Source organism: Cyanistes caeruleus, chromosome 10 (genome assembly GCF_971803275.1).
Source record: "Cyanistes caeruleus chromosome 10, bCyaCae1.hap1.1, whole genome shotgun sequence".
NCBI lineage: Eukaryota > Metazoa > Chordata > Aves > Passeriformes > Paridae > Cyanistes > Cyanistes caeruleus.
In genome coordinates, this window is record NC_141710.1 from 23669040 (window position 1) to 23690874 (window position 21835).

General features: G+C 47.8%; 1 protein-coding gene and 2 long non-coding RNA genes across 5 annotated transcripts in view; 2 read left to right on the top strand and 1 right to left on the bottom strand.

The window, feature by feature from the left end:
* The window catches only part of LOC111933283 (uncharacterized), a 7461-nt gene extending 6400 nt beyond the window's left edge, over positions 1-1061 (top strand). The window contains exon 3 of the long non-coding RNA XR_015274501.1: positions 862-1061. This is a non-coding gene — a long non-coding RNA (uncharacterized LOC111933283). The remainder of the gene's footprint in view (positions 1-861) is intronic.
* LOC147651384 (uncharacterized) overlaps positions 1-14931 on the bottom strand; it is an 18426-nt gene extending 3495 nt beyond the window's left edge. Inside the window, exons 1-8 of one of the 3 annotated variants that reach the window (XR_015274505.1) lie at positions 14740-14931; positions 13205-13794; positions 12515-12738; positions 10472-10534; positions 8746-8870; positions 4069-4179; positions 3685-3803; positions 354-409 (exon numbers count right to left, since the gene is read on the bottom strand). This is a non-coding gene — a long non-coding RNA (uncharacterized LOC147651384). Of the gene's footprint in view, positions 1-353; positions 410-3684; positions 3804-4068; positions 4180-6700; positions 6820-8745; positions 8871-10471; positions 10535-11198; positions 11320-12514; positions 12739-13204; positions 13795-14739 lie in introns of those variants that run through there. The other 2 variants (XR_015274503.1, XR_015274504.1) reach the window with 2 other exon arrangements.
* LOC111933280 (ovocalyxin-32-like) lies at positions 12382-20153 on the top strand. The gene is made up of 6 exons (XM_023932756.2): positions 12382-12705; positions 16775-16837; positions 17905-18079; positions 18710-18846; positions 19449-19511; positions 19603-20153. Exons 1-6 carry the CDS (start codon positions 12493-12495, stop codon positions 19759-19761), a joined length of 810 nt encoding a protein of 269 aa, XP_023788524.2. The 5' UTR covers positions 12382-12492; the 3' UTR covers positions 19762-20153.
* Positions 20154-21835: the final 1682 nt, after the last annotated feature.

A 21835-nucleotide genomic window follows, 5' to 3' on the forward strand; every position in this document is an offset into this window, starting at 1 on the left:
TCAACACTTGATTTCCCAGTTTCACTCACAGATTACAATTCTTTGCATTTTTATATCCCTGAGCTCCCCGTCTTGTGGTTTCTAAGTGCAAACAATTTCCTCAATATTATTCATGGCCTGAGAGAAGGAAACAAGTGGGTTCACCTTGTTCCCCATAAATGACAAGTGAATAAATACAAGTCCTACAGGTGAGTGAAACATTCCCCTCACCTTTCCTGGCACCACAGCCAGCTCATCCCCACTCAGGAAATGTGAAGGGAATTTTCCCTAGGCCAGAGTTTCAAGGAAAGGTCATTCCAGATTGGAAAATTTTGGAAAATTTTGTCATTTCTTAGGGGACCTCCAGGACTCACCTTCTTCCCACGAGGCAGGACAAATCCTCAGAGCTGGTCCTGGGCTCCACATGTTCCTTGAAAAGGAGGAAAAGAACAAAATTCTTTGAAAATAACCTTATTGGAGCAGAAGGAAATGAGTAAAGCAAGCTCTCAGATTGTTTTAGTGGAAATTGTGCTGTGCTTGAAGAACCTTTCCCTCACAACTTGGTTTCTTTCTGTATTTACCTCTTCCATTTAGGCAAATCCTGAATTCCACCCACCCCTTACTACCAGCACAAGGAATGGATCCCAGAGATATGGGAAGGCCACATGGGATTTTACCTCTCCCTGCTCCCATTGGGAATAACATTCCCAATGATATTAATATTTAAATGACTGTTATTGCACATATAAACCAATTTCTCCTTGGATGGGGAAGGAAATCCCTCCATGCTGACCTGGCCATGGACATCTACTGTGGAAGCTGTTTTGGTAACACTCAGAGGAGCTGAAACCCTTTTGAACCACAACTTCTTTGTCCTTTTAGAATCATCCCAGAATCCCTGAAGCTGGAAAAAACCTCCAGGACCATCAGTCCAGCTGTTAACCCAGCACTACACCACATCCTCAGGATTTTTAAACACTTCCAGGGATGGGGACTCCATCACTCTCTGCATGGTAACCAGAAGATGAAGTCAGATTAGAAGAAATTGAAGAGAAAATAAATAAAGTTTATATTTTCTCTTATCTGGAAGGCAAATACAGCTGCCTTTTTTTTTTTCTTTTTTTTTCTGGAAATTTGAGCTCCACAACCACAAAGCATTCATAGAAAATGCAACTCCAAGTTCAAATATCTGACATCTGACAACAAGTGCCAAGGGCAAGGCTCTGGAAAGTGATAGGGAATGGAAAATGGGGAGAGAAAACTGAACTCAGGAAAGGGAACAGATAAAAATCCTGCTTTAGAGAGCCATGCCAAGTAAGAACATCCCATCCTGCAGCTGGAGTGTTTGCTTCCTTGTTCGAGTTTGCTGGCAAACTATGAACTCACACTTCTTATGTTCCACTCCAACAAGAAGTGCTTTGGGGCAGGCCTTGGCTCCAGGATCTGCAGCTGAATTCCCTGGATCCAATTTCCACCCAGCCTGCTGGGGAACGGACTCCTCTTTCCCTTGGGAATGCACCCCTCGGGCTCTGTCCGAGCCCTGGTGACCACTGGGGTGTTTTGCTTGGCTTCTCTGAGTTTACATCCCCACCAAAAGAGGGGAAACAACTGATGAGGGCTTTTCTAACTCCTTAAAATCTGATTCTTGCAGGGAATTGGAGCCAGCAGATGTGCTGGAGATAAGGGGTGGGACGAGGCACATCTGAGCCCTGCTCTGGTGGTGCTGGGCAGGAGGGATGGTGCCACAACCAAAATCCAGATCACAGCTCTCATAGCCAGGGCTCCCAAATCTGCATCCTCAGCAGTCCAGACCCTTCTTTTCCAAAGTCACTTCACCAAAGTCACGCTGCAAATTGGTCATAATTCATCAGCTTTATATCATTTTTTTGTCTAGAATTTGTTTAGCATTCCTGCCTCCAGCCCGAGCTGTCCCAACATCATTTCAGCTTCTAGTCCACACATTCCCAGCCCGTTTTCCTGCACTTTCTGCTCACCAAGCAAGAAGGAGCTTTTTATAAGCTTCTTACACTGACACCTGAAAGAGCAGTGCTGCTGTCAGCACATTCCCAGCCTTTCTTCCCTGGGAATATTTCCCAGAGCCAGCCTCACACCCTGTGTGCTCCCCTGGAAAAGTGATTTCCCTACAAGGCTGAAGGGCTGGGATTTTCAGGGAGTTCCACCCAGCAGAAAATGCCTGATAGTGGCTGTGGATGGTGTCCAGCAGCTCCTCGTGGCCAAGCAACCTTCCCTAAACAGCAAATGCTTCCAGGAAATGGGAAAGAAACACATCCCACGGGACTGGGAAGAGGGCCTGGATGAATCACTGCTCCCCACACACATCTCCAAGGAAATGAGGGAAAATAAATGGGTTCCAAACAGCACAACTGGCTCCCTGGGGGCCTCGGCTGGGGGGTTATCCTACAGCCACAGCATCCCAATCCCCATGGATGCAGCGCCTGGCTCAATCCCAGTTTGGGGCTGGAAGAAAAGCACCAGCACACAGCTCTGCTGACGCAGCAGCCTGTGGTGGATCTGTCAGAAAACCTTTGTGCTGTTGCAATGCTTTCCTCATTGCTTTGTGCACTCTGCAAACAGATTTGGCAAGCAGGCATTGTTACCCTGGGATCCTCCTCCAGGATTTATTGGGGATGTTTAATACCTGCCACAGCCATCCTGCTTTTCTCGGAGCTGGCACCAAATGCTGGCCCTGAAGTAACAATTTCTTGCTGCTTCTGTTGGCTCAGGATAAGCCACAAAGCCAAGAATGGTTATGAAAGTGCCACTCCCAAAGTGTCCCACTCCCAAAGTGTCCCAACCCCACTCCCAAAGTGTCCCACTCCCAAAGGGTCCCACTCCCAGGGTTTGGGGATGCTCCTGCTGTTTGTTCCCATCACCTCTCAGCTAAGGGATAAGCAAGAAGAAACAGGGATAAGATGTCAAATTCCTGTTCTGATCGGCAGCTGGGAAGGTGCTTTAGCCCCCAGACACTGCTGGCTCCATAACCAGGTTATCTTTGGGTTGGAATCGTGGAATGCTTTGGGATGGAAGGACTTTAAAGCTCATCCAGCCCCACCCCTGCCATGGGCAGGGACACCTTCCACTATGCCAGGCTGATCCAAGCTGGCCTTGGGCACTGCCAGGGATCCAAGAACATCCAGAGCTGCTCTGGGAATTCCATCCCAGCCCCTCCCCTGGGATTGCCTCAGAGGGAGGGATTCCTTCCCAAGATCCCATCTAAGTTTCTCCCACTTTAGTTTAAATGCATTTCCCCTTGTCCTGGCATTCCAAGGTCCCTCTCCAGCTCTTTCAGGCTCCCTCTAGGTCTTGGAAGGCCCCAATTAAATCTCCCCAGAACTTTCTCTTCTCCAGGCTGGACACCCCCAACCTGCAGCCAACAGTCTGAGAAAAGTCTCCTGCAGCCAGCTGCAGAAAAATGCAAAAATATCCAACAACTTCTTCAATTCTGCATTTTTAGTTAATTAAACAGATTGATCAGGGAAACCCAAATTGCTTTATCAGCAAGACTGACCTGAACCAGACTCTCCTAAACTCCTGTCCCTTCCTTGCTTTGCAAAGGAAACACAGTAAATGGAAAGATGGAAACAACAGCAAAAATAAAAGGAGGAAGAATTAATTTGTTTTAATTTTTGGTACTGATCTTGTACCCCCTCACATTTCTTTTAACACACAAGCTATTTCTGTTACCTTCTCCAGCTCACTGCAACCTTCTCTGATTGCAGCTATGGCACCTCCTGAGCCAGGCTTCTCTTGCTTCGTGTCAGAATTGTTTTCTGTTCCATTCATGATGAGCAATCAGATCATTCCTGCCAAAAAACCTGGGTGAGCTCAGCACAGGTGCTGTGACTCTTCCCCTGGGACTGCCAGGCATTTCCTCTCCCAACCACATGAAATATTAATGTCACTCCCCTCCCTTCCAAGGAGGTATAAATTGCCAAAAAAAGGCAATTTATACCTACACCAGATTTACTCTGCTGCCTTTCAAACCTTGCAATCACTACAAATATGGACAGTTGATCATTAGATTTAAGAAGCCTGGGAAAAATAATTAATTAAAAATAAATCTCTGACCTTTTGAGGTGTTAAATCAGTGTAACTCCCCCAGCAGCACCTTCTGAATGCACCAGGAAGGTGGATCTGGGGCCTTGGATGGGGTCCCCTTGTGCCCTTCCGATGCTGCCACTGCAATACAAGAGTTTTCCATGTTGTATTCCCTTAGGGAACAGGCTCGTGCATCCAGAGGCTGCAGCACGGCCAGAGGATTTGCCAGGGGAAGGAAAAGGGCTCTGTGGTGATGGGAGCATTTCCCATGATTGTGTTTTAAATACCCTCAGCACTCACTCCCCTCCCATTGTTCTCCTCTGGAATCGAGAGCAGCCAGGATTAAGGGAAAAAAAGGAAACCAAAATGTCAATACAGGTTGGAGCTTTCTGCAGAGAAACTCTGCAACAGCTTACACAGAAAAAAGGGAAAGTTCTCCCTTTTTCCTGTATGTAAGAATTTCCCTTAAACTTTCTGTATTTGTTTGGACAATTAAATACTCAATTAGAAATCCTTTCAGAGGGAAAGGTGGATGGTATCAGGGATTCAGCCACAGTATCACTTCAATCATGGGCTACACCTCTCTCACTATATACACATATTTATTTATAATTTATATGGATGTAGCACTGTGTTGCTTGTGAACACATGGCCAATCTAAAGAGATCTATACTTAATAAAAAATTATAGCACCAGGCTTTTAGTTGGCAGCAAATTCTTTGATCTGGGATAATTTTATTCATTTCATCCATACAAATAGTTCAGCACATTCTATAGCACCAATACCAGAAAGAATAAAATCCCACAGCTTTGAAGGCATTTTTTACTTTGGAAAAAAAAAAAAAATAAAATTAACAAACCCATCCTGGCCATGGTTTTATATTCTTAGCCAAACCCAAATGTTATAACCCAAATCCCTCCCTGGGAGGGTGGGGAGGAGCTGGGATGGAATTCCCAGAGAAGCTGTGGCTGCCCCTGGGTCCCTGGAAGTGTGCCAGGCCAGGCTGGAGCAGCCTGGGATAGTGGAAAGTGTCCCTGCCCATGGCAGGGGTTGGAATGAGAGATTTAAAGTCCCTTCCAACCCATCCATTCTGGAACTCTATGATTCTGTGAACATTTGGAGGTACCCAAGGCTCGTTTGCCAAGCCAGAACCACCATTTAGACATTAAACAGACATTTAGACATGAAACTTTCCCAATTTTCATTCGCTTTTTCTCCTACAAACTCTCAATCTACAGGAAAACCACTGAACATTAGTGCCCATTCCAGCATTTCTGATCCATTTTCCCAGTGGAACACAGGAATGGTGAGCACAGCCACGGTCACTCCCTCTCTGGGATGGGGTTGTTGATGTGTTTGATCACACAACCTCCCTCCCCTTCCCCAGGGGTGGAAGAGCTTTCTCCTTGTAGTCCCTCCAAGTGGAATTCAAGCTGCTGGGAATGACTGTGCCCCTCTCCTGCTCCTCACAAACTGTTCCTTGAGCTCAGAATGTTTGGAAGTCCTTTGGGCAGTTGATGACTGGATCAAAGCCACGCTGAGCTCACAGCTCCCGCCTGTCCCTTGGAGTTTTTACAGGATAAACACTGGTCAGGCACTGCAATACTCATGAAGAGCACCACACTGAACTTTGTAAAAACTCTAATTTCACCAGATTTTTTCATCTAAATGTTCAGCTGGACTCCCCCATCCTCCTGCTGGTTAAGACTGGAGAAATAAACACAGTGGTGCCGATACATTTCATGAGGAAACAAGGCCAGGTTTGTCAAAACACCGTGACTAATCCAGGGGAAAAAGATCGTTTTCTCACAAGTTCTGGGAACACACAGTGATGCAGAAAAGAACAAAGGAGGAGTTATTGCTAATCACAACCAAGCAAACAAGATTATTGTGAGATAATTCACTGATCAGTGAGAGGTGAGAGAAACCAAACCGTTCATCAGTATGGAAATGAGATTTTCTATACATTAACTACTTAAAGAACTGGACATAGCTGCTCTGATGTTTTAATTCCATGTCCATCTAATACTCAGGTTAAAATGTAATCCTAGTTGATTTTAAAGTCCCCAAAGTGGTGCCTACAATAATCAAATATGAACTTTGCAATACAAACAAACCACAGTGTGGATTTTGATTTGTTCTTTGAAATAACTGTAGGGGTTCCTGAAGAGTAAGCTGCATTTCCTGCTGTCAGGGTGCTCAATCTGCTTCAGTCACCTGGTTACTGGGAATCCTGCAGAAGAGTAAAACTAAAAACCTGCAAATTGTCACCACACATTCTATAGGGAGGGCTGAAAATTGAGTGATAGAATCCCAGAATCATTAAGGCATTAAGAAAAGATCCCCACACTATCAAGTTCAATGAATAATTCCATGAGTAATTAATGTATCTACTGACATAAATACAGGCTATAAGTGTGTAACTTTGAGCAAAGCTTTAAAAAACCTGAGTACAAAATTCATATGTGAAGAAAAAATGCCACATTTAAGTTAATTAAATCTTTGCAACACAAATTCTTAGAACAGAATAAACAATAAATTCCACTTGTTTTCCACTCCACATAACATCCCTATTACTCAAGAAAGGTCTCAATGAGGAATGTTTTTGTGTTTTTGTCTAAGAGATGCTAAAAATGATGAAATAAAGAATGTCAGGATCACCTTTGAGGTGTGCCCAGAGCAGTGTCAGTGCAGGGCTGTCCCCACAGGGGTTTCTGTCCCTTTTGGCTTTTGATGAAAAGAACCCCAGAGCTCAGCATCCCAGCTCCTGGAAAAGGGCACTGCAAAGGGACAGAGAGGGGACAGAGAGGGGACAGAGAGGGGACAGAGAGGGGACAGAGAGGGGACAGAGAGGGGACAGAGAGGGGACAGAGAGGGGACAGAGAGGGGGACCCAGTGAGCAGGACATGGAAAATTGCTTCCTCTCTGAGGGCTCACTCTCACCTTGCAGAGAGGTGAGACAACACTGAGGAATTTCGGTGAGAATCCCTCTCCTGTCCTCACCTTATTTCAAACATCCCTGAGCCATCACCCCCTTGTTGTGCAAATATTTAATGCCTTCTCCAAACATTGTGCAACCAAAACACCTCCCAAGGTGCTGTGCTGTCGCAACCCTCGTTTCACAGGGACATGCACTGAATCTTGACAGAATCAGTGTCAAAAAGTCAGCATTACAAGGGGATTTTTATTGCTATCAGGTAAGTAAATGTTAGCCTCAAACAAATTAAAGATTTATGGGGTGAGGGGTTGTGCCTCTACATCCATGATCTGCCAGGAATTCCATTTGAACCATGCTTTAGAGGCTTCATTTCAGATTCCCATCTTTTAGGGATCTGCCCAAACATCTCTGGAGAGACAGAACAGCTGCAAGAGCTGCCCAACAACCAAACATCCCAGCTGAGCTCCCCTGTGACAGCCATCAAGCACTCCAAAAAGCAAATATTCCCCTCAGCAGCTCAGCTCCAAAGGGCTGCTTTAATTACTGTTTGTTTTTAAACAGGCCTGAGCATGATCCCACATGCATTTGTTACAGTTTCCCGAGGCAGCAGGATGATTTCAGGTTATTAACAGGGATTATTTACTGCCCCTGTTTATTCCTGGCTCTGGGTGATGGGATCTCACTGGGCATGGAAGGGATTTGTTTGTCTGGAGAGGTTTCTCTGTTTCATAGCAGCTCCAGAATGAAATGATCCAAAAGAGGTTTGCCAAATGCTCTGTGACTCTCCAATGTCAGAATCACAGTGATCATCTGCAGTGATTGACTCCCTGTTTATAATCCATGTCCTTTCACTTTCCTGGGATTAGGTCATGGCAGATTTATTCCCATTTCCTTGCAAAACAGCATTTGGGGAAGTGCAATAAAAGAGGATCCTGTAAATGCTCACGTGCTTGGGAGTTTCTGTGCTTCTCTGTTTCACTGGGCTCACAAGGGGACTTTTCTGTGTGGGAATGTCCGACACTGCAAAATTATTGACTCAACATAAATCAATATATCAGTAAAAACACCAAATCGAATGAAATGGGGCACTGAAGGTGACTTTACACCATCAACCTTCAGGCTGGAGGAGCCTCCAAGCAGCAGGAGCAGAAGTGCTGATGGATAATTCACTGGAAAAGCAGGAACAGCAGCTAAGAGAGCTCTGAAACCTCCTGATGCTATTTCAATTGTATGGGATCTTGGCATACGTTTCAAACCCAGCATAAGAATACACAAAATAATAAAATAAAAAAATAAATCCTATCCCTGATTTAAAAATAATCAGAAGCCTTCAAACCCAAATTTTCCTGGAAAAAATGAGCCACACTAAAGCAATACCCATATTTTATTCCTGTAGGTAAGTCAGCCCAGAAATGTATTAAAAGGTGACCAATTCTTGATTTACCCAGCAAAATACCTGGAGGCTAATTGAAAATAAATTCTTGAGATTAATTATTGAGAATAAATCCCACATCAGATAAAATCAAATATCAGAACTTGTTCTTAACTACAGCAAGATGGTGAAGTTAAAACTGGAAAAGTTGCACAACCAAATAAAGTGAATTTTGTCCAAATTCACTGTATTAAATTACAGTCAGCTGGTAATGATTGTGAGCCAGTGAGGTCTGGGGTGCACAGGGGATATAGCAAAAGCCTCCAAATACGAAACAAATTCAGAAAAATTGCCCTCTAAACAAGAACTTGATGTATGAAAAAGGACAATGCAAACCTCAGAATGCTTTTTAGAGGCACCGCCTGAACCAAGCCTTGTTTCCAGTTCCAAAGGGTCCAAGTCAGCTGTGACAAAAGTGTGCAGCAAACCACCTTGGGAAGCTTCCCAGAATGTCCTGGTTCCTAAAGGAGAACGGAGAAGGGGAGAAGGAGAGAGGCTCTGGGAGATGGAACTGACACCGCACCATCCTCTCTGGGGCTGGAGCAAATTGTGTGGGATGAGAGGGAAAAATACTGTAAAGGACAAAACCTCCCTGAACCACGTTCTGATTAACCAGAATATACAGAATCATGGAATTATGGAATGGTTTGGGTTGGAAAGGACCTTAAATCCCACCCCATCCCACCCCTGCCATGACAGGGACACCTCTCACTGTCCCAGGTAGATTCAAGCCCCAATGTCCAGCCTGGCCTTGGGCACTGCCAGGGATCCAGGGGCAGCCACAGCTGCTCTGGGCAGCCTGTGCCAGGCACTGCCCACCCTGCCAGCCAGGAATTCCTGCCCAATATCCCATCCATCCCTGTCCTCTGACACTGGGAAGCAATTCCCTGTGTCCTGTCCCTCCTTCTCTTGTCAATAGTCCCCCTCCATCCTTCTTGCAGCCCCTTCAGATGAGGCCACAGTGAGGTCACCCCAAAGCTTCTCCAGGCTGAGCAATCCCAATTCTCCAGCCTTTCCTCCCAGCAGAGCTGCTCCGTCCCTTTGATCACCCTGGTGCCCCCCTCACTCCAGCAATGATACATCCCTTCAGGCCAGGTAATTCACTGCAGCTCCTTTGGTTCAGCTCTCACACTGCAGAGGATGCACTTCCAGCTTTTGAGGGTCCAAAACCCTCGGAGCTTAAAACAAATATATTTCCTAAATGTTGTGGAAGCACAAACCCTCGTGTTTGTACACATTTACAAACATCCCCCAGCATTGACCTGGACCTGTTCAGCATCTGAGCTTCTGTTTTTCCCCAAGTCAAATTGTTTTGTAAATTCAGAACAACAGCGCATGATCTCTGCAGAAGTGTAGGAAACTGCCCTGGGATAGTCTCTGCTTTGTCACGGGGGTTCAGTGCCCTTGTCACACCGACTCTCGCTTACTCACAGCCTCCTGCTTGCTCTCGGGAGGAAGGAAACTGCCCTGTCACTGGGACAGCAGGAAAAGGAGGAGAAGGCGAGGGAAAAGGAAGTGCATCCAAAGTCAGGCATGGGGGCAGCGTCTCAGGGCTGCGCTCTGAGCCTGGCAGGCTTTTTGTGACAATTTAGAGGCTTTCACTTCTTTTTTAGAAACAGCCCCACAGTCAAAGGCGTGGAAGCTGTGAGTGTGCGAGCCCTGCGCGGGGTGGGTCTCACTCCTTCCCTGAGCAGTGCGAGCAGGAGAAGCCGCTCCCACCCTGCCCGACATCCTGAACACAAATCTCCTCAGCGCCCATCCCCGCTCCACCTCGCCTTGCCACGGATCTGCGCTTCCTGCGCTCCCACGGCATCCTCGGCGCTCATCCCACGCCCAGGGTGTTGCTGGAAGGGCAGGAAGGGGACAGCAGGACACAGCTGGCACTGCCCAAACCCCGCCAGTGCCAGCCGAGGGCAATCAGCCTGCGGATTGCAGTCTGAAAGGGACATCAGCGCTGTCACCGCGGCGAGGATAAACCAGAAAAGTTTGATTTCTTCCAGAAAAATATTGGAGACGAACGTGGCACACATCCCAACAAGATAAAAATCATCCTCCAGCTAACCTTGACACCAGGCAGGGACATCTTCCACTAGTCCAGGTTGCTCCAAGCCCCCTCCAGCCTGGCCTGTGAGAAACGTGAATGTAAAGATACAAACTGTTAATTACAGAATCTATTTCAGGAGGGAAAATCATAATGAACAAATTCAGGAAAATGAGCTGGGTGGCATAAAAAAAAACTGTAATAAAGAATGATAGACCTTTACTGTAATAATTCTTTCCCTCACTTAGGAAAGCCTCAGAAATACTGAACTTTCAGTTCTGTGAAAAAGCATTCCAGTAATAAAGAGAGACTTAAAGCTCCACAGGAGACAGTTTGAGGCCTTAACCAGAGTTTTGATTTAGTTTTGATTTACTTCTCTGAGGCCCAGCCCAGAAACCTGCCCCAATATTCATGCAGAGCACAAAAACAGATTCCCAGCTGCACATACAAACCCGTCTGCTCAGATGGTAATACAGCAGGTCATTAAAAATCAGCGTTTTTAACACAGGAAGTGCTGCAGCCTTTTACATTTTACCACATCCAGTATCTCCAAAAGAGATGCTTCCAGGAGGAGCAAGGCAACAAGCCCACTTATGTCCCAAAATTCATTTTAAGGGAATCTGGCTGCTTTCTCTGACGATTTTCTTAACATTACCAAGACATGACTGTACTGGTTCCAAAAACTTCACTAAGTCAGATTTATTCCAGAGATTAATGCTTCTTGTGCATTATATTTGGAGTATTTCACCTGTGTCCCAGGCAAAGTGTGTCACGGTCTGAGCGAGGCTCTGGAGTTTTGGGAGGTGTTGAGTTGTGGTAACGCTGAGAAGGAGCTAACTGCGTTTTTCCAGCCATTCCCTGTGTTTGCTCTGATCAGTGTCAGGATTACACATCTGCCTCGAGCTGCAGGCTCCCTTCACACAAATCCTGTGACCCTCAATGTCCCTGGCTCCCCTCAGAACCCCCGGTCCTGCTTGAGTTCTAGCATCTTTCAAATCCCTGTGGCTCCCAGCCCTCCTCGGGTACCCCCAGAACCCCTCATCTCCACTCAGAACCCCTGGTCCCCCCTGAGTCCCCCTGGCTTCCCTGAGGACCCCGGCACCCCTCAAACCCCTCTGACCCCCCCAGAACCCCTGGTCCCCCTCAAGCTCCTCTGACTCCCTTTGATTCCCTCTGGCTCCCCTTAAAATCCCTGGTCTCTCTGAAGTCCCCTGGCTGCTCCCCAAATCCTCAGTCCCCCTCAAATCCACCTGGTTCATCTCAGAACCCCTGGTTCTCATCAAGTGCCCTTGGCTCCCCTCAGTACCCGACACACCTCAGCTTCCCCTGAGTCCCCTGAGAGCCCCTCAAATCCCCCTTGGTCCCCTAAGAGCCCCTCAAATCCCCCTGGCTCCTCTCAGAGCCCCTCAAATCCCCCTTGGTCCCCTAAGAGCCCCTCAAATCCCCCTGGCTCCCCTCAGAGCCCCTCAAATCCCCCTGGCTCCCCTCAGAGCCCCTCAAATCCCCCTTGGTCCCCTCAGAGCCCCTCAAATCCCCCTGGCTCCCCTCAGAGCCCCTCAAACCCCTCTGGCTCCCCTCAGAGCCCCTCAAATCCCCCTGGCTCCCCTCAGAGCCCCTGCAACCGCTCTGGCTCCCCTCAGAGCCCCTCAAATCCCCCTGGCTCCCCTCAGAGCCCCTCAAACCCCCCTGGCTCCCCTGAGAGCCCCTCAAACCCCCCTGGCTCCCCCCTCAATACCCGGGCTCCTCTCAAATCCCCTTGTCTCCCCTCAAATCCCCCCAGCATCTTTAAATCTCCGGGTCCCCATAACGTCCCGGCTCCCTTCAAGCCCCTCGGCTCCTCTCAGCCCGCAGCTCCCCTCAGCCCCCGGCCCGTGGAAGCCCCGGGGTGGGAGGGCTGATGAGGGAAGGGGAGTCGCCGCCGGGCCGGGCTCTCCGGCGGGCGCTGCCAGCGGGCGGAGGGCGGGCGGGAGCAGCGGGCCGGGCCCCGCTATTTGTACGGGAGCGGGGCCGAACCCGCCCCAGTGCCCGCCGCTGCCCGCACCATGCCGGGGCTCCGAGCCTCACCGCCCGCCTTCCTGCTGCTCCTCGCCTTCGTCTTTCCCCGTGGCAGCCCCGCTCTTGCCGTGCAGCAGCTGGAGCCCAGCAGCCGCTCGGCCGTGGCGGCGGCGAGGGTGGCCCTGCTGTACCACAACTTCCAGGCGGGATCCCTCGGCGGGCTCCGGACGCTCAGGCAGGTCCGCAAGGCTACGCTGAAGGTGAGCGGGGAGCCGGCGGGGTGTCAAGAGACGCTGGGAATGTGTAATTAACAGTAATTATAACATTAGTGTTGCTATATATATAAGTGAGCTTAGCGCGTTCCCACGCTGGGCAGCGGGCGCCTTCCCGCGTCCCTCCAGAGCAGCTGCCCCATCCTCAGGGACACCCGGGTGTCCTCAGGGACCGCTGTCCATCTGTGCCATCCTCAGGGACAGCCGGGTGTCCTCAGGGACCGCTGTCCATCTGTGCCATCCTCAGGGACACCCGGGTGTCCTCAGGGACCGCTGTCCATCTGTGCCATCCTCAGGGACAGCCGGGTGTCCTCAGGGACCGCTGTCCATCTGTGCCATCCTCAGGGACACCCGGGTGTCCTCAGGGACCGCTGTCCCACAGTCCCTCGTGAGACCCCAGGCTCTCCTCAGGAGCTGCTGTCCCGCATCCTTCCCTCATACCATGAGCTTCAGCTAAAGGCGATGCAGTTCCCAGCAGAAAACACACCTTAATCTTCCACAAATCTCGTCGAATTGAGGTGACAGAACGGGACAAGAGTCCCAGAGAGGAGCAGCTATGGGGACAGAGCCTTCTCGTCATGGGGAGCTTGCCAGGGATGCTCGAGGTGGTGCTTGGGGTACAGCCCTTCTCCTCCAGGTTTGGGGGGTTTTTTACAGCTTATTCAGTTTCTGAAAGTACAGGATCAGGCAAAAACTTCTGGGGAATGTTTGTCCCGGGCTGTAGATCCTGGAAGGAATGCATCACCTTCCTGGAGAGCTGAGGGATGGGATTTAAATCCAGCCCTGTGCTCCCGCTGCTGGGCAGCTCCTGAGAGCAAGGGCTGCTTGTTCTGCCTTCCCAGAACAACAAATTCTGGATCCTGGATTCTGCTGGGCAGCTCCCCACAGCAAGGGCTGCTTGTTCTGCCTTCCCAGAACAACAAATTCTGGATCCTGGATTCTGCTGGGCAGCTCCCCACAGCAAGGGCTGCTTGTTCTGCCTTCCCAGTCTGAGGTGCCAAAGGCAGCGTTGGATTCCACTGGATCCTTTCCAGGATCTGGAGATCTTCCACCACTCGTCCTGTACAACTCCTAAAACTGAGTCAGAGGGTGTAGTGTTAAATCCCTCCTGTTCAAAAAAGATATTCCAAACCAGCCAGAAATCCTTCAGATGCACTAATTAATGCAGCCCTTGTATTACAGAGATCACTGAGTGCTGAGCATGGAGTGTGTCCATGGGATATTTAAGTTTTCCTGTGAAATTGCTACAAACACCTATGACAGGAATTCTCTGTGTTATTTTATGCTCTCCAAAAGCACACACGTGCTCCTTCTGTATTTCCTGGGCACTTTGCATATGTCTACATGTAAATATTTCCATATATAAACACCTGTGCCTGGCTGAAGAATAATTAAATATTTGTGGGGAGGGAAAGGGGTTTTTCCACACTTTATCAGCCACCTGCCTCTGATAGAGGAAGGGAAATAATTGCCTCATTATAGAGAAGTGAAATTGTTCCTTATTTCCTCACAGTGTGCTGTAGGAGCTCCCTGGAATCACTTTCTGCAGTTTATTTCCCCTTTTTTTTTTTCTTTTTTTTTTTTGCACACTCTGTGAAAACAAGAGGAGAAATGCACTAAAAGTGGGCACTTCCTTCTTTCCTGTCCTCCCCTGGAAAAAAATGAAAAGAATTTCCTGGAAGGAATTTGTTGTATTTCGTGAAGGCAAGAGGCAGAAATGTTTGGATTGGTGTTTTTTGGTGGGTTTTTTTTAGGTTTGTCTGGTTTTTAATTACTTTTGAAAGTGGGCTAATTTCCTATTGGTTACTCTATTAGTGGATTTTTTAAAATCAGGATAATTTTTAATGAAATTTAATAACAAGCATTGTAATTTAATAGTAACTTTTTTAGCCCATGAGCTGGTGAAACTGGTAATTGGAAACAGGACTGGGAACTCTCTTAGAGGAGAAAAATCTTTCAGGTTCAGGTAAAATGAGACTTTCTTTCCTGTCAACAAAATACCAAACCTGGAATAATCCTTACCTTGCTGTTGGATGCAGATATTTTTGTTGTCCCTTCTTTTCTCTTGAGTGAGGAGCTTCTAGGAAACAGCAGCTCCTGGAGTTGTTGTCCTGCACTTTAAAATACACTTTTGATAATGAAGCATTAGTTTTTGCCAGCTGAAGATCCCAGAATTTAAAGGGAAGCTTTTGGGTGCAGTTCCCCATCCCAAACTGTCCTGGAAATCCTAATTTAAGAGTAGGGGAAAGGGAGGAGCCAGGTGACCTCGTGCAACATTTGCTCAAATTGGACTAGAAAATCCAATTTTCAAATATCCAGGTGGACATTTCACAGCCTCACCTGGACACAAACAGTGCAACACCACAGCTCTGCTCCCTAATATTAGAAGTCAATTAAAAAGGTTCTAGTAATTTCTAACAGTCAGAGCCCCATGTTTGGTGGGAAAGGCAGAATCTGTGGCAGGAGCAGCTCTGACTCCTTTTCCCAGCTTCTCCCTGCTCAGTGATCCAGGCAAAAACTGATCCCAGGGGAAAAATCCTGCTGGGAAAACAGAGGGGAAGAGATGGGAACTTCCTCAGGGCACGGGGAGAGAGGAATCCTCCCTTTCCCTGCCCATGGGGAGTGAGGGAAGTGGAAACTGATGGAAACCGATTGGAAACTGACTGGAAACTGCTTCCTTGGGGACCTACAGTGAAGTTGCTCTGAAATTGCTCTTTTGGTCTTCCCAGGACTAAAAATCTGTCAGGAAAGTTGCAGTACTTTGGAGCCCAGAAGTAAAAGAATCCCGTGACCCAGATATTGAGTGGAAAAATGAATTACTCACTTGTTTTCTGCTCCTTTTGGACACTTTTATCTTTGGCTGCTTCCCTGGGGCTTGCCAGACATCTGCTCAGCTCACACTCCGGGATTGGGTAATGGCATTTTGGGATGAGAGTGGGAAAAATAGTGGAAATTAAAGTTTTCCTTGGGGACTACAAAGACTTTTGTACAATTATTTCATGTCAAATGGAGCTTCTCCCTTCTCCCTGGTGAGCTCAGGAAGCCTCAGGTGTTCACACCAGAATAAAAGTTTGTTTTAGCTGTGTAGCATCATTTGAAAGCTGTCTAGGCAGCAGTAGTAGGGTGGTAGTACCTACTAGCAGTACTATGGGGAAGTTCTTGCAAATCAGGAGGGAATCTCTGCTCCAAAACCCAGAATTCTGTGCTCTTTTAAAAGTCCTGCTGACTATTGCAGCTTCTCTCACCTGCAGGATTGATCCTGGATCACTGGATTACATTACAGGGACTGATAACATACAGGAGTAATCCTGGGTCACTGCAAAAACCCCCAAATTTAATCAGATTAGGGGTATTGTAAACCATAGCAGTAACATCTTTTGGGTGGCTTTACAACAGTTAGAATCTTAGACTTCAATGTGGTTATTGCATGAGTTGAGGCCCTTTGAAACTTAATTTCATTGCATCCTGCATTTCAAAGTCAGTTTTCACTACTCTGCCCATGTCCCACTGTCACTTTGAGGATGATATTTGAGGCAGTACACAAAAAGGGCAGAAGGGGAGAAGGAGGATGCAGAGAAGAAAGAAATTATCAAAAGGTCTGAGCTCATCCTCTCCGTTTCCTGCATCTCTTTCATGGGGAGATTTGGCTTCACACTGGACTTGCCTCATCCTAAAGCTCCAGGAGGAGATTTTATAAAAATAGAGTGACTAAAGCTATTTTTTACCTGTAATTTTGCAGCTCTGAGTAGGTACCACAGGCAGGTGCTGAGCTGAGGATCTGCTGTGGATATGAAACTCCTCTCACCTTAAACCATTAAAAATTTCCTGGGAAAAGTGTGCTGGGAAGAGGAAGGCTCAGGGTTAGATAAATAACACACAAAAGTTTGTTTTGGGCCCTGCAAACTGCCAGAATTGTACTTAAACACCAAGGAAGACTAAAAATCAGTGATGTTGCACTCAAAACCAGGGAATTTTAGAAGGGACCTTCCCTCCTCAGAGGATCCTTGCAGCACAGAAGGATTTAATTCCACTGCTGGCTCCTTCTTCTCTCTTCCAGAACATCCCAGAGTCTGGCCACAAGTATTACCTGCAGTTCAGCACTGTGGACTACAGGACTGGGGTGAGTTCCTGCTCCTCCTCCTCACCCTGGGCATTAAATCAACTCCAGCAGCTCCAGACCAGGCACATTTGTGTCCTAAATGGGTCTACCACCATGGAAAGACCTTTCTGCTCCTCCCTGCCTTTGCCCTGAGGCTCACCTGAGTCACTGTCAGGCCTCAATCCTGAATTCTTGCTCGGGTCATTGAGGCAGCCAAAGGCCTGAGTGGAACAGTGCAGTGGCCCAAGCTTGGGGACAGTGGGACAGTGTGGGCCCCCTACCCATCTGTGCTCCCTGTTCCCCTTCCCTGCTCCCCATTCCCCCTCCCTGCTCCCCATTCCTCATCCCTGCTCCCCATTCCCCATCCCTGCACCCCATTCCCCCTCCCTGCACCCCATTCCCCCTCCCCATTCCCCATCCCTGCTCCCCGTTCCCCATCCCTGCTCCCCGTTCCCCATCCCTGCTCCCCGTTCCCCATCCCTGCTCCCCGTTCCCCATCCCTGCTCCCTGTTCCCCTTCCCTGCTCCCCGTTCCTCATCCCTGCTCCCCATCCCTGCTCCCTATTCCCCCTCCTTGCTCCCCATCCCTGCTCCCCATTCCCCATTCCTGCTGTCCACACCCCAAAACAGGAATCAGGAGTTGACAGCTCCATGTCCTTTCCAATTCCATCCCCCTCCTCCATTCTCTCTGTCCCAGCTGTCAGCAGCGTTTTCCTGTCCTCTTCCTTCACACACATTTTGTGGAATTCAGATGATTTTCAGAACTTACTGCGAAGCCTTAGATTATTTTTGTTTCAAGGCTGGCACAATGGAAGTCCCTGTTATCAATTAATGTTGTTTCTTAAGCTCTCACAAACATATTTCCAAGATGACTTAGAGCATTGTCATGCCCTGAAAGCAGGACAAGCATTAATTAAAACCTTCTGTTAAATCCCTTTAGCCTTGTGGTTTTAACCTCTTTCCTGGAAAAAAGGGAAAATAAAATCCTTCTTGTCACTTTCCTAACCCCTGAACAGCTTCATACAAAGAGTGAGTTGCTGGTAAATAAAATCTTGATTAAAATAACAGTTTTAAGCTCTCCTTTGACAGGAAGATGCTGGGAACTGCCTGGCTACAGTGCTGTATCCAAAGAAAAAGTCTCCTCCTGTTGTCAGCATCAAGTGCTCCAACACCAAAGAGAAGAAGGAAATCCAGGAAGAGGACAACAGACTTTACCAAAGGATGAGGCACCAAAGCAAACCAATAACTGGAAACAACATTCCAGGTATATTCCTCCAAATACCCACCTGTATTTCATTTGATCTCAAAGGGCATGAAGGACACAAGCATTTGAGAAGGAAACACGTTACTGACAGTAGCACCCTGAGCCCATCCTGCTGTCAAAGCAACCCCACCTCCCCAGGGATTTTTGGGAGAACAAAGCCCCTCTGGATTTACCACTGGCACTCAGCACCATCCTGTGAGGGTGGTTTGGGTTTTAAAGCAGCTCCACAGAACTTTGAAGTCAGTGCAGATTGTCCTCCAGGAATAACAAGTGCCCAAACCCACACACCTGCCCAGCTGTGGCTGGAAATTCACTGAGGATGACCAACACAATTTTTCCATCCTGGAAAAATTCCATCTTTTCTCCCAGCTATGTAAGGACTCCCATTATTGTGGGGCTTTGGGTGTCTCACCTCATCCTGGGGATCCCTCTGTTGGCAGTGTCAGCTCTGCCACACTTTAGACTTCCCTGGAGCTGCTGGTTTAGCATCATTCCTATCCCTGTGACACATCAGAGGGAAGAGCCCCATCCAGGAATGGTGCTGTGCCAGGCAAAACTGCTTTGAGCGTTGTCATTTTTCTGCTGCCCAGCCAGAATTAATATTATTTTCTCTTTCTCCTCGCCCTGCAGACAGCTATGGCAACATTGAGCCTGCCCTGGAGCCAGTGTGGGCTCTGGCTGTGGCTGGCAGCAGCTCCATCATGTGGCAGAAGTCCACGGAGACCTTGAGATACTCCCTGGCACAAGTGAAGTCTGTGAGGCAGTGGGTGAGTGTGGCAGGGGCAGCACAGAGCCCTGCTCCCAGGGGATTCCCCAAATCCCAGGGCCTGCTCCTCACCAGCAGCTCCACCTCAGCACCAGCACTTCGTCCAGGTTTTGCTGGGAGAATTGTCCTTACCTGGATCTGCACGAGTGGCTCCTGCAGGTGCTGAGAGCCCCACAGGAGAGCCAGCACCCTCTGCCCCCTCACACCTGACACCTGCAGCACATCCTGCAGCACATCCTGCAGCACACCCTGCAGCACATCCTGCAGCACTTCCAGAGCCCTCTGGAGCCAGTTTGGCTCCTCAGCTGTTCAGCATCTCTCTGAAGGAGGGGTTCACGTAATTCTCACATTTAACTGAGGGTTAAATTCAATTGATTCACACCTGGTTTCAGTGCCAGACAGCTCTTGGTGCCTTCAAACATTCCGTGCAGGAAGTACTCCTAATTCCATCTTTCCACCAGGAAAACCCATCTCACTCCAGCCAGGAACCACAGCCATGGGGCCCTGCTCACCTTCCCTGAGCTCCAGTAAATCTCAGCAGATGTTATATTTTAATATAAACCTGTGTTCCTGATAATTCTTTTCTTTTTTACACCTGCCCAGATCAGGAAAGATGATTTTATTGAGTTTGACTACACTGTGCTACTGCACGAAATCCCAACCCAGGTAAGGAATTGCTCGTGAACAGCCCCTCCTGTCAGCAGGAGATGAACTTCATCAAGGTGATAAAATCTGTGTGTTTAAATCCCTTCTCCAGGAAATCATCTCCTGTCACATGCGCCTGACGTGGCTCCCTGGGCACCCTCTGAAAGTGAAACATTTCTGTGATTCCGAGAGCCGCGGGCTGGACGAGGGATCCGGGGCAGAATCCGGATCAGCTGCTGGGCCTTTGGCTGAAAAGGGACCAAAGTTTTAAGTGAAATCTTCAGTTCTGTGGATATGGATCCAACCAGACCTGGAGCTGGGATCATCCTTCCATGTGAGTCAGTCAGTGGCAGTGGTTTCACTGATCTGTTCTCTGCCAAAATTAATTCTTCTCACTTCTTCAACGGCGAGATTCAAGTTCTGCAGCTCTGCTTGAACCCTCTGCTACTCCATATATTCAGATGAACATACAGCAGTTGATTTGATGTCATTAATTAACTGTTACTCAAGAGTTTGTAAACAAAACTAATATATTTGGATAAAAATAATGAGCAAAGTGTTAATCTGTCACTAAGAGAGATTTGCCTACTAATTTTTTGTCATGTTTTGGGCTAGAATGATGCTGATTTTTAACTCACATCTCCAATAAACCAAATGCCATCATTCAGGGTCGAGGCTGGGTTTTCTTTCTGCTGCTGTGGAGCCCAAATTTCCATCTTCTCTGTCACCTCAAACCTAAACACACCTGCAGAGCCAGGGGGGCTCCTTGTGGCTGAATCCCCATGTTTGGGAACAGCTCCTGTGTTATTCCTGCCCTGTCCTGTCCCACCACAAAGTCCTGGCTTTGTCCTTTGCCACCAAATTCTCCAGCAGATCCATCTCTGTCCCACCTCTGCTCACTGGGATTGTGCCAAACTGTCCCAAACTCACCTTTTTCCCCTTTTAGCCAGGTTTGTGGCAGGATAAATGAAATCCTTCCCAGGAACACCACATTCATGAGGAACAGAGGCTCTGGGGTGGCTGCTCTGTTTGACTTGGGGTGGTTTTCACAATCCTTGACCTACCACTGGGAACAGCAATTCTAGGATTCATACAACAGCTTTCCCTGGATGTTTTTAGCTTGGGTGATGCCAGTTTCCCAACTCCCAGCATTTTACACAAGTCTGATTTCCTGACTGAAGCTTTTCCCCTCAGCGCCCAATAAACTCAGGGAAGCAGCATTCCACACCCTCCTGGTGCTTTCTTTCCTGCTGGCAGAACATTTCTCATCATCAGAAATGTGAAATCAGAGAGTGAAATTTCAACATTCCTTAAAGAAGCTCGTGATTAAAATATTTTTTTGGAATTAAGCCAAGAAAAATAGGATGGATTTGGCACTTTGGGGCTGTGCTTTTGTCTCCTCACCTTGTTTTTGCCACTGCTCTGCAGGGCTGGGATAGAGGATCAGGCACTTGCCAGGCACCAGGCTGGTGGAATTGGCTGCTCACAAACTCACAGCAGCTAAGGAGCTCCATAGGAACTTCTGGAGAAGCAGCAAAGCTGTTGGAATTCTACAGCAAAGTCTCCCCCAGCTGCTTTTAGGCCAAGGTTTCGGCCTAAAACCTCAAATCATACAGCAAAATTCTTGGGGTTTGTTTCTTTTCCAGGTTTGTGGAGAACCAGCACATCTGGCAGAACTCATCAGCCAGCAATTCACATCACAACTGGTCTATACAATAATACAGACCCCATAAATAGAAATCCTATCAATAAATAAACCTCAGAGACACAGATATAACCCCCAGAAATACAAATACAACCCACAGAAATACAGATGAAATCATACCCACCCTATTTCTTGTCCTGTGTTCACACTGCTTTTATCAGACAACTCCAAATTTTGGGAAAAGTGCTACATTTGCTTGTTTTAGAAAACTTCCAAATGTCTAAGAACCTTCAGGGCTTTTCTGGAAATGAATTCCAGCTGAGCATTCCCAAAAACAAAGCCATGGATGTGTGGGAATCTTGGATTTGTCCCAAGGCAGCACCACATGGACACCCCACACCTTGCCTGGGATCCATCAGCAGCTCCAGGCAAATCCTTTCCCAAGGTTTACATAAATCATTTTCCAGTCCTTCCGTGAGCAGAGGCAGCCTGGCTGCTCCAGTTGTTTCTGTCTGGGAAGCAGCAACCCCAGTGCTGTGCCAGGAATGTCGCTGGGTTTGAACTGGAACTTCACTCCTTGTTTACTGGAATCTGCAAAAACACTTTTCAGCTGAGTAGGGCAAGGAGGAGGAAAGAAAATTCAACGTGGACATTCTGGGAATAATTAAAAATACAGAATTATGGGAGTATCTTCTCACCT

Coding starts and splice junctions, on each gene's coding strand:
- LOC111933280 (XM_023932756.2), top strand. CDS start 12,493: ATGCCGGGGCTCCGAGCCTCACCGCCCGCCTTCCTGCTGCTCCTCGCC. Junction 16,838..17,904: donor CTGTGGACTACAGGACTGGG/GTGAGTTCCTGC, acceptor CTCCTTTGACAG/GAAGATGCTGGGAACTGCCT. Junction 19,512..19,602: donor TGCACGAAATCCCAACCCAG/GTAAGGAATTGC, acceptor TCCCTTCTCCAG/GAAATCATCTCCTGTCACAT.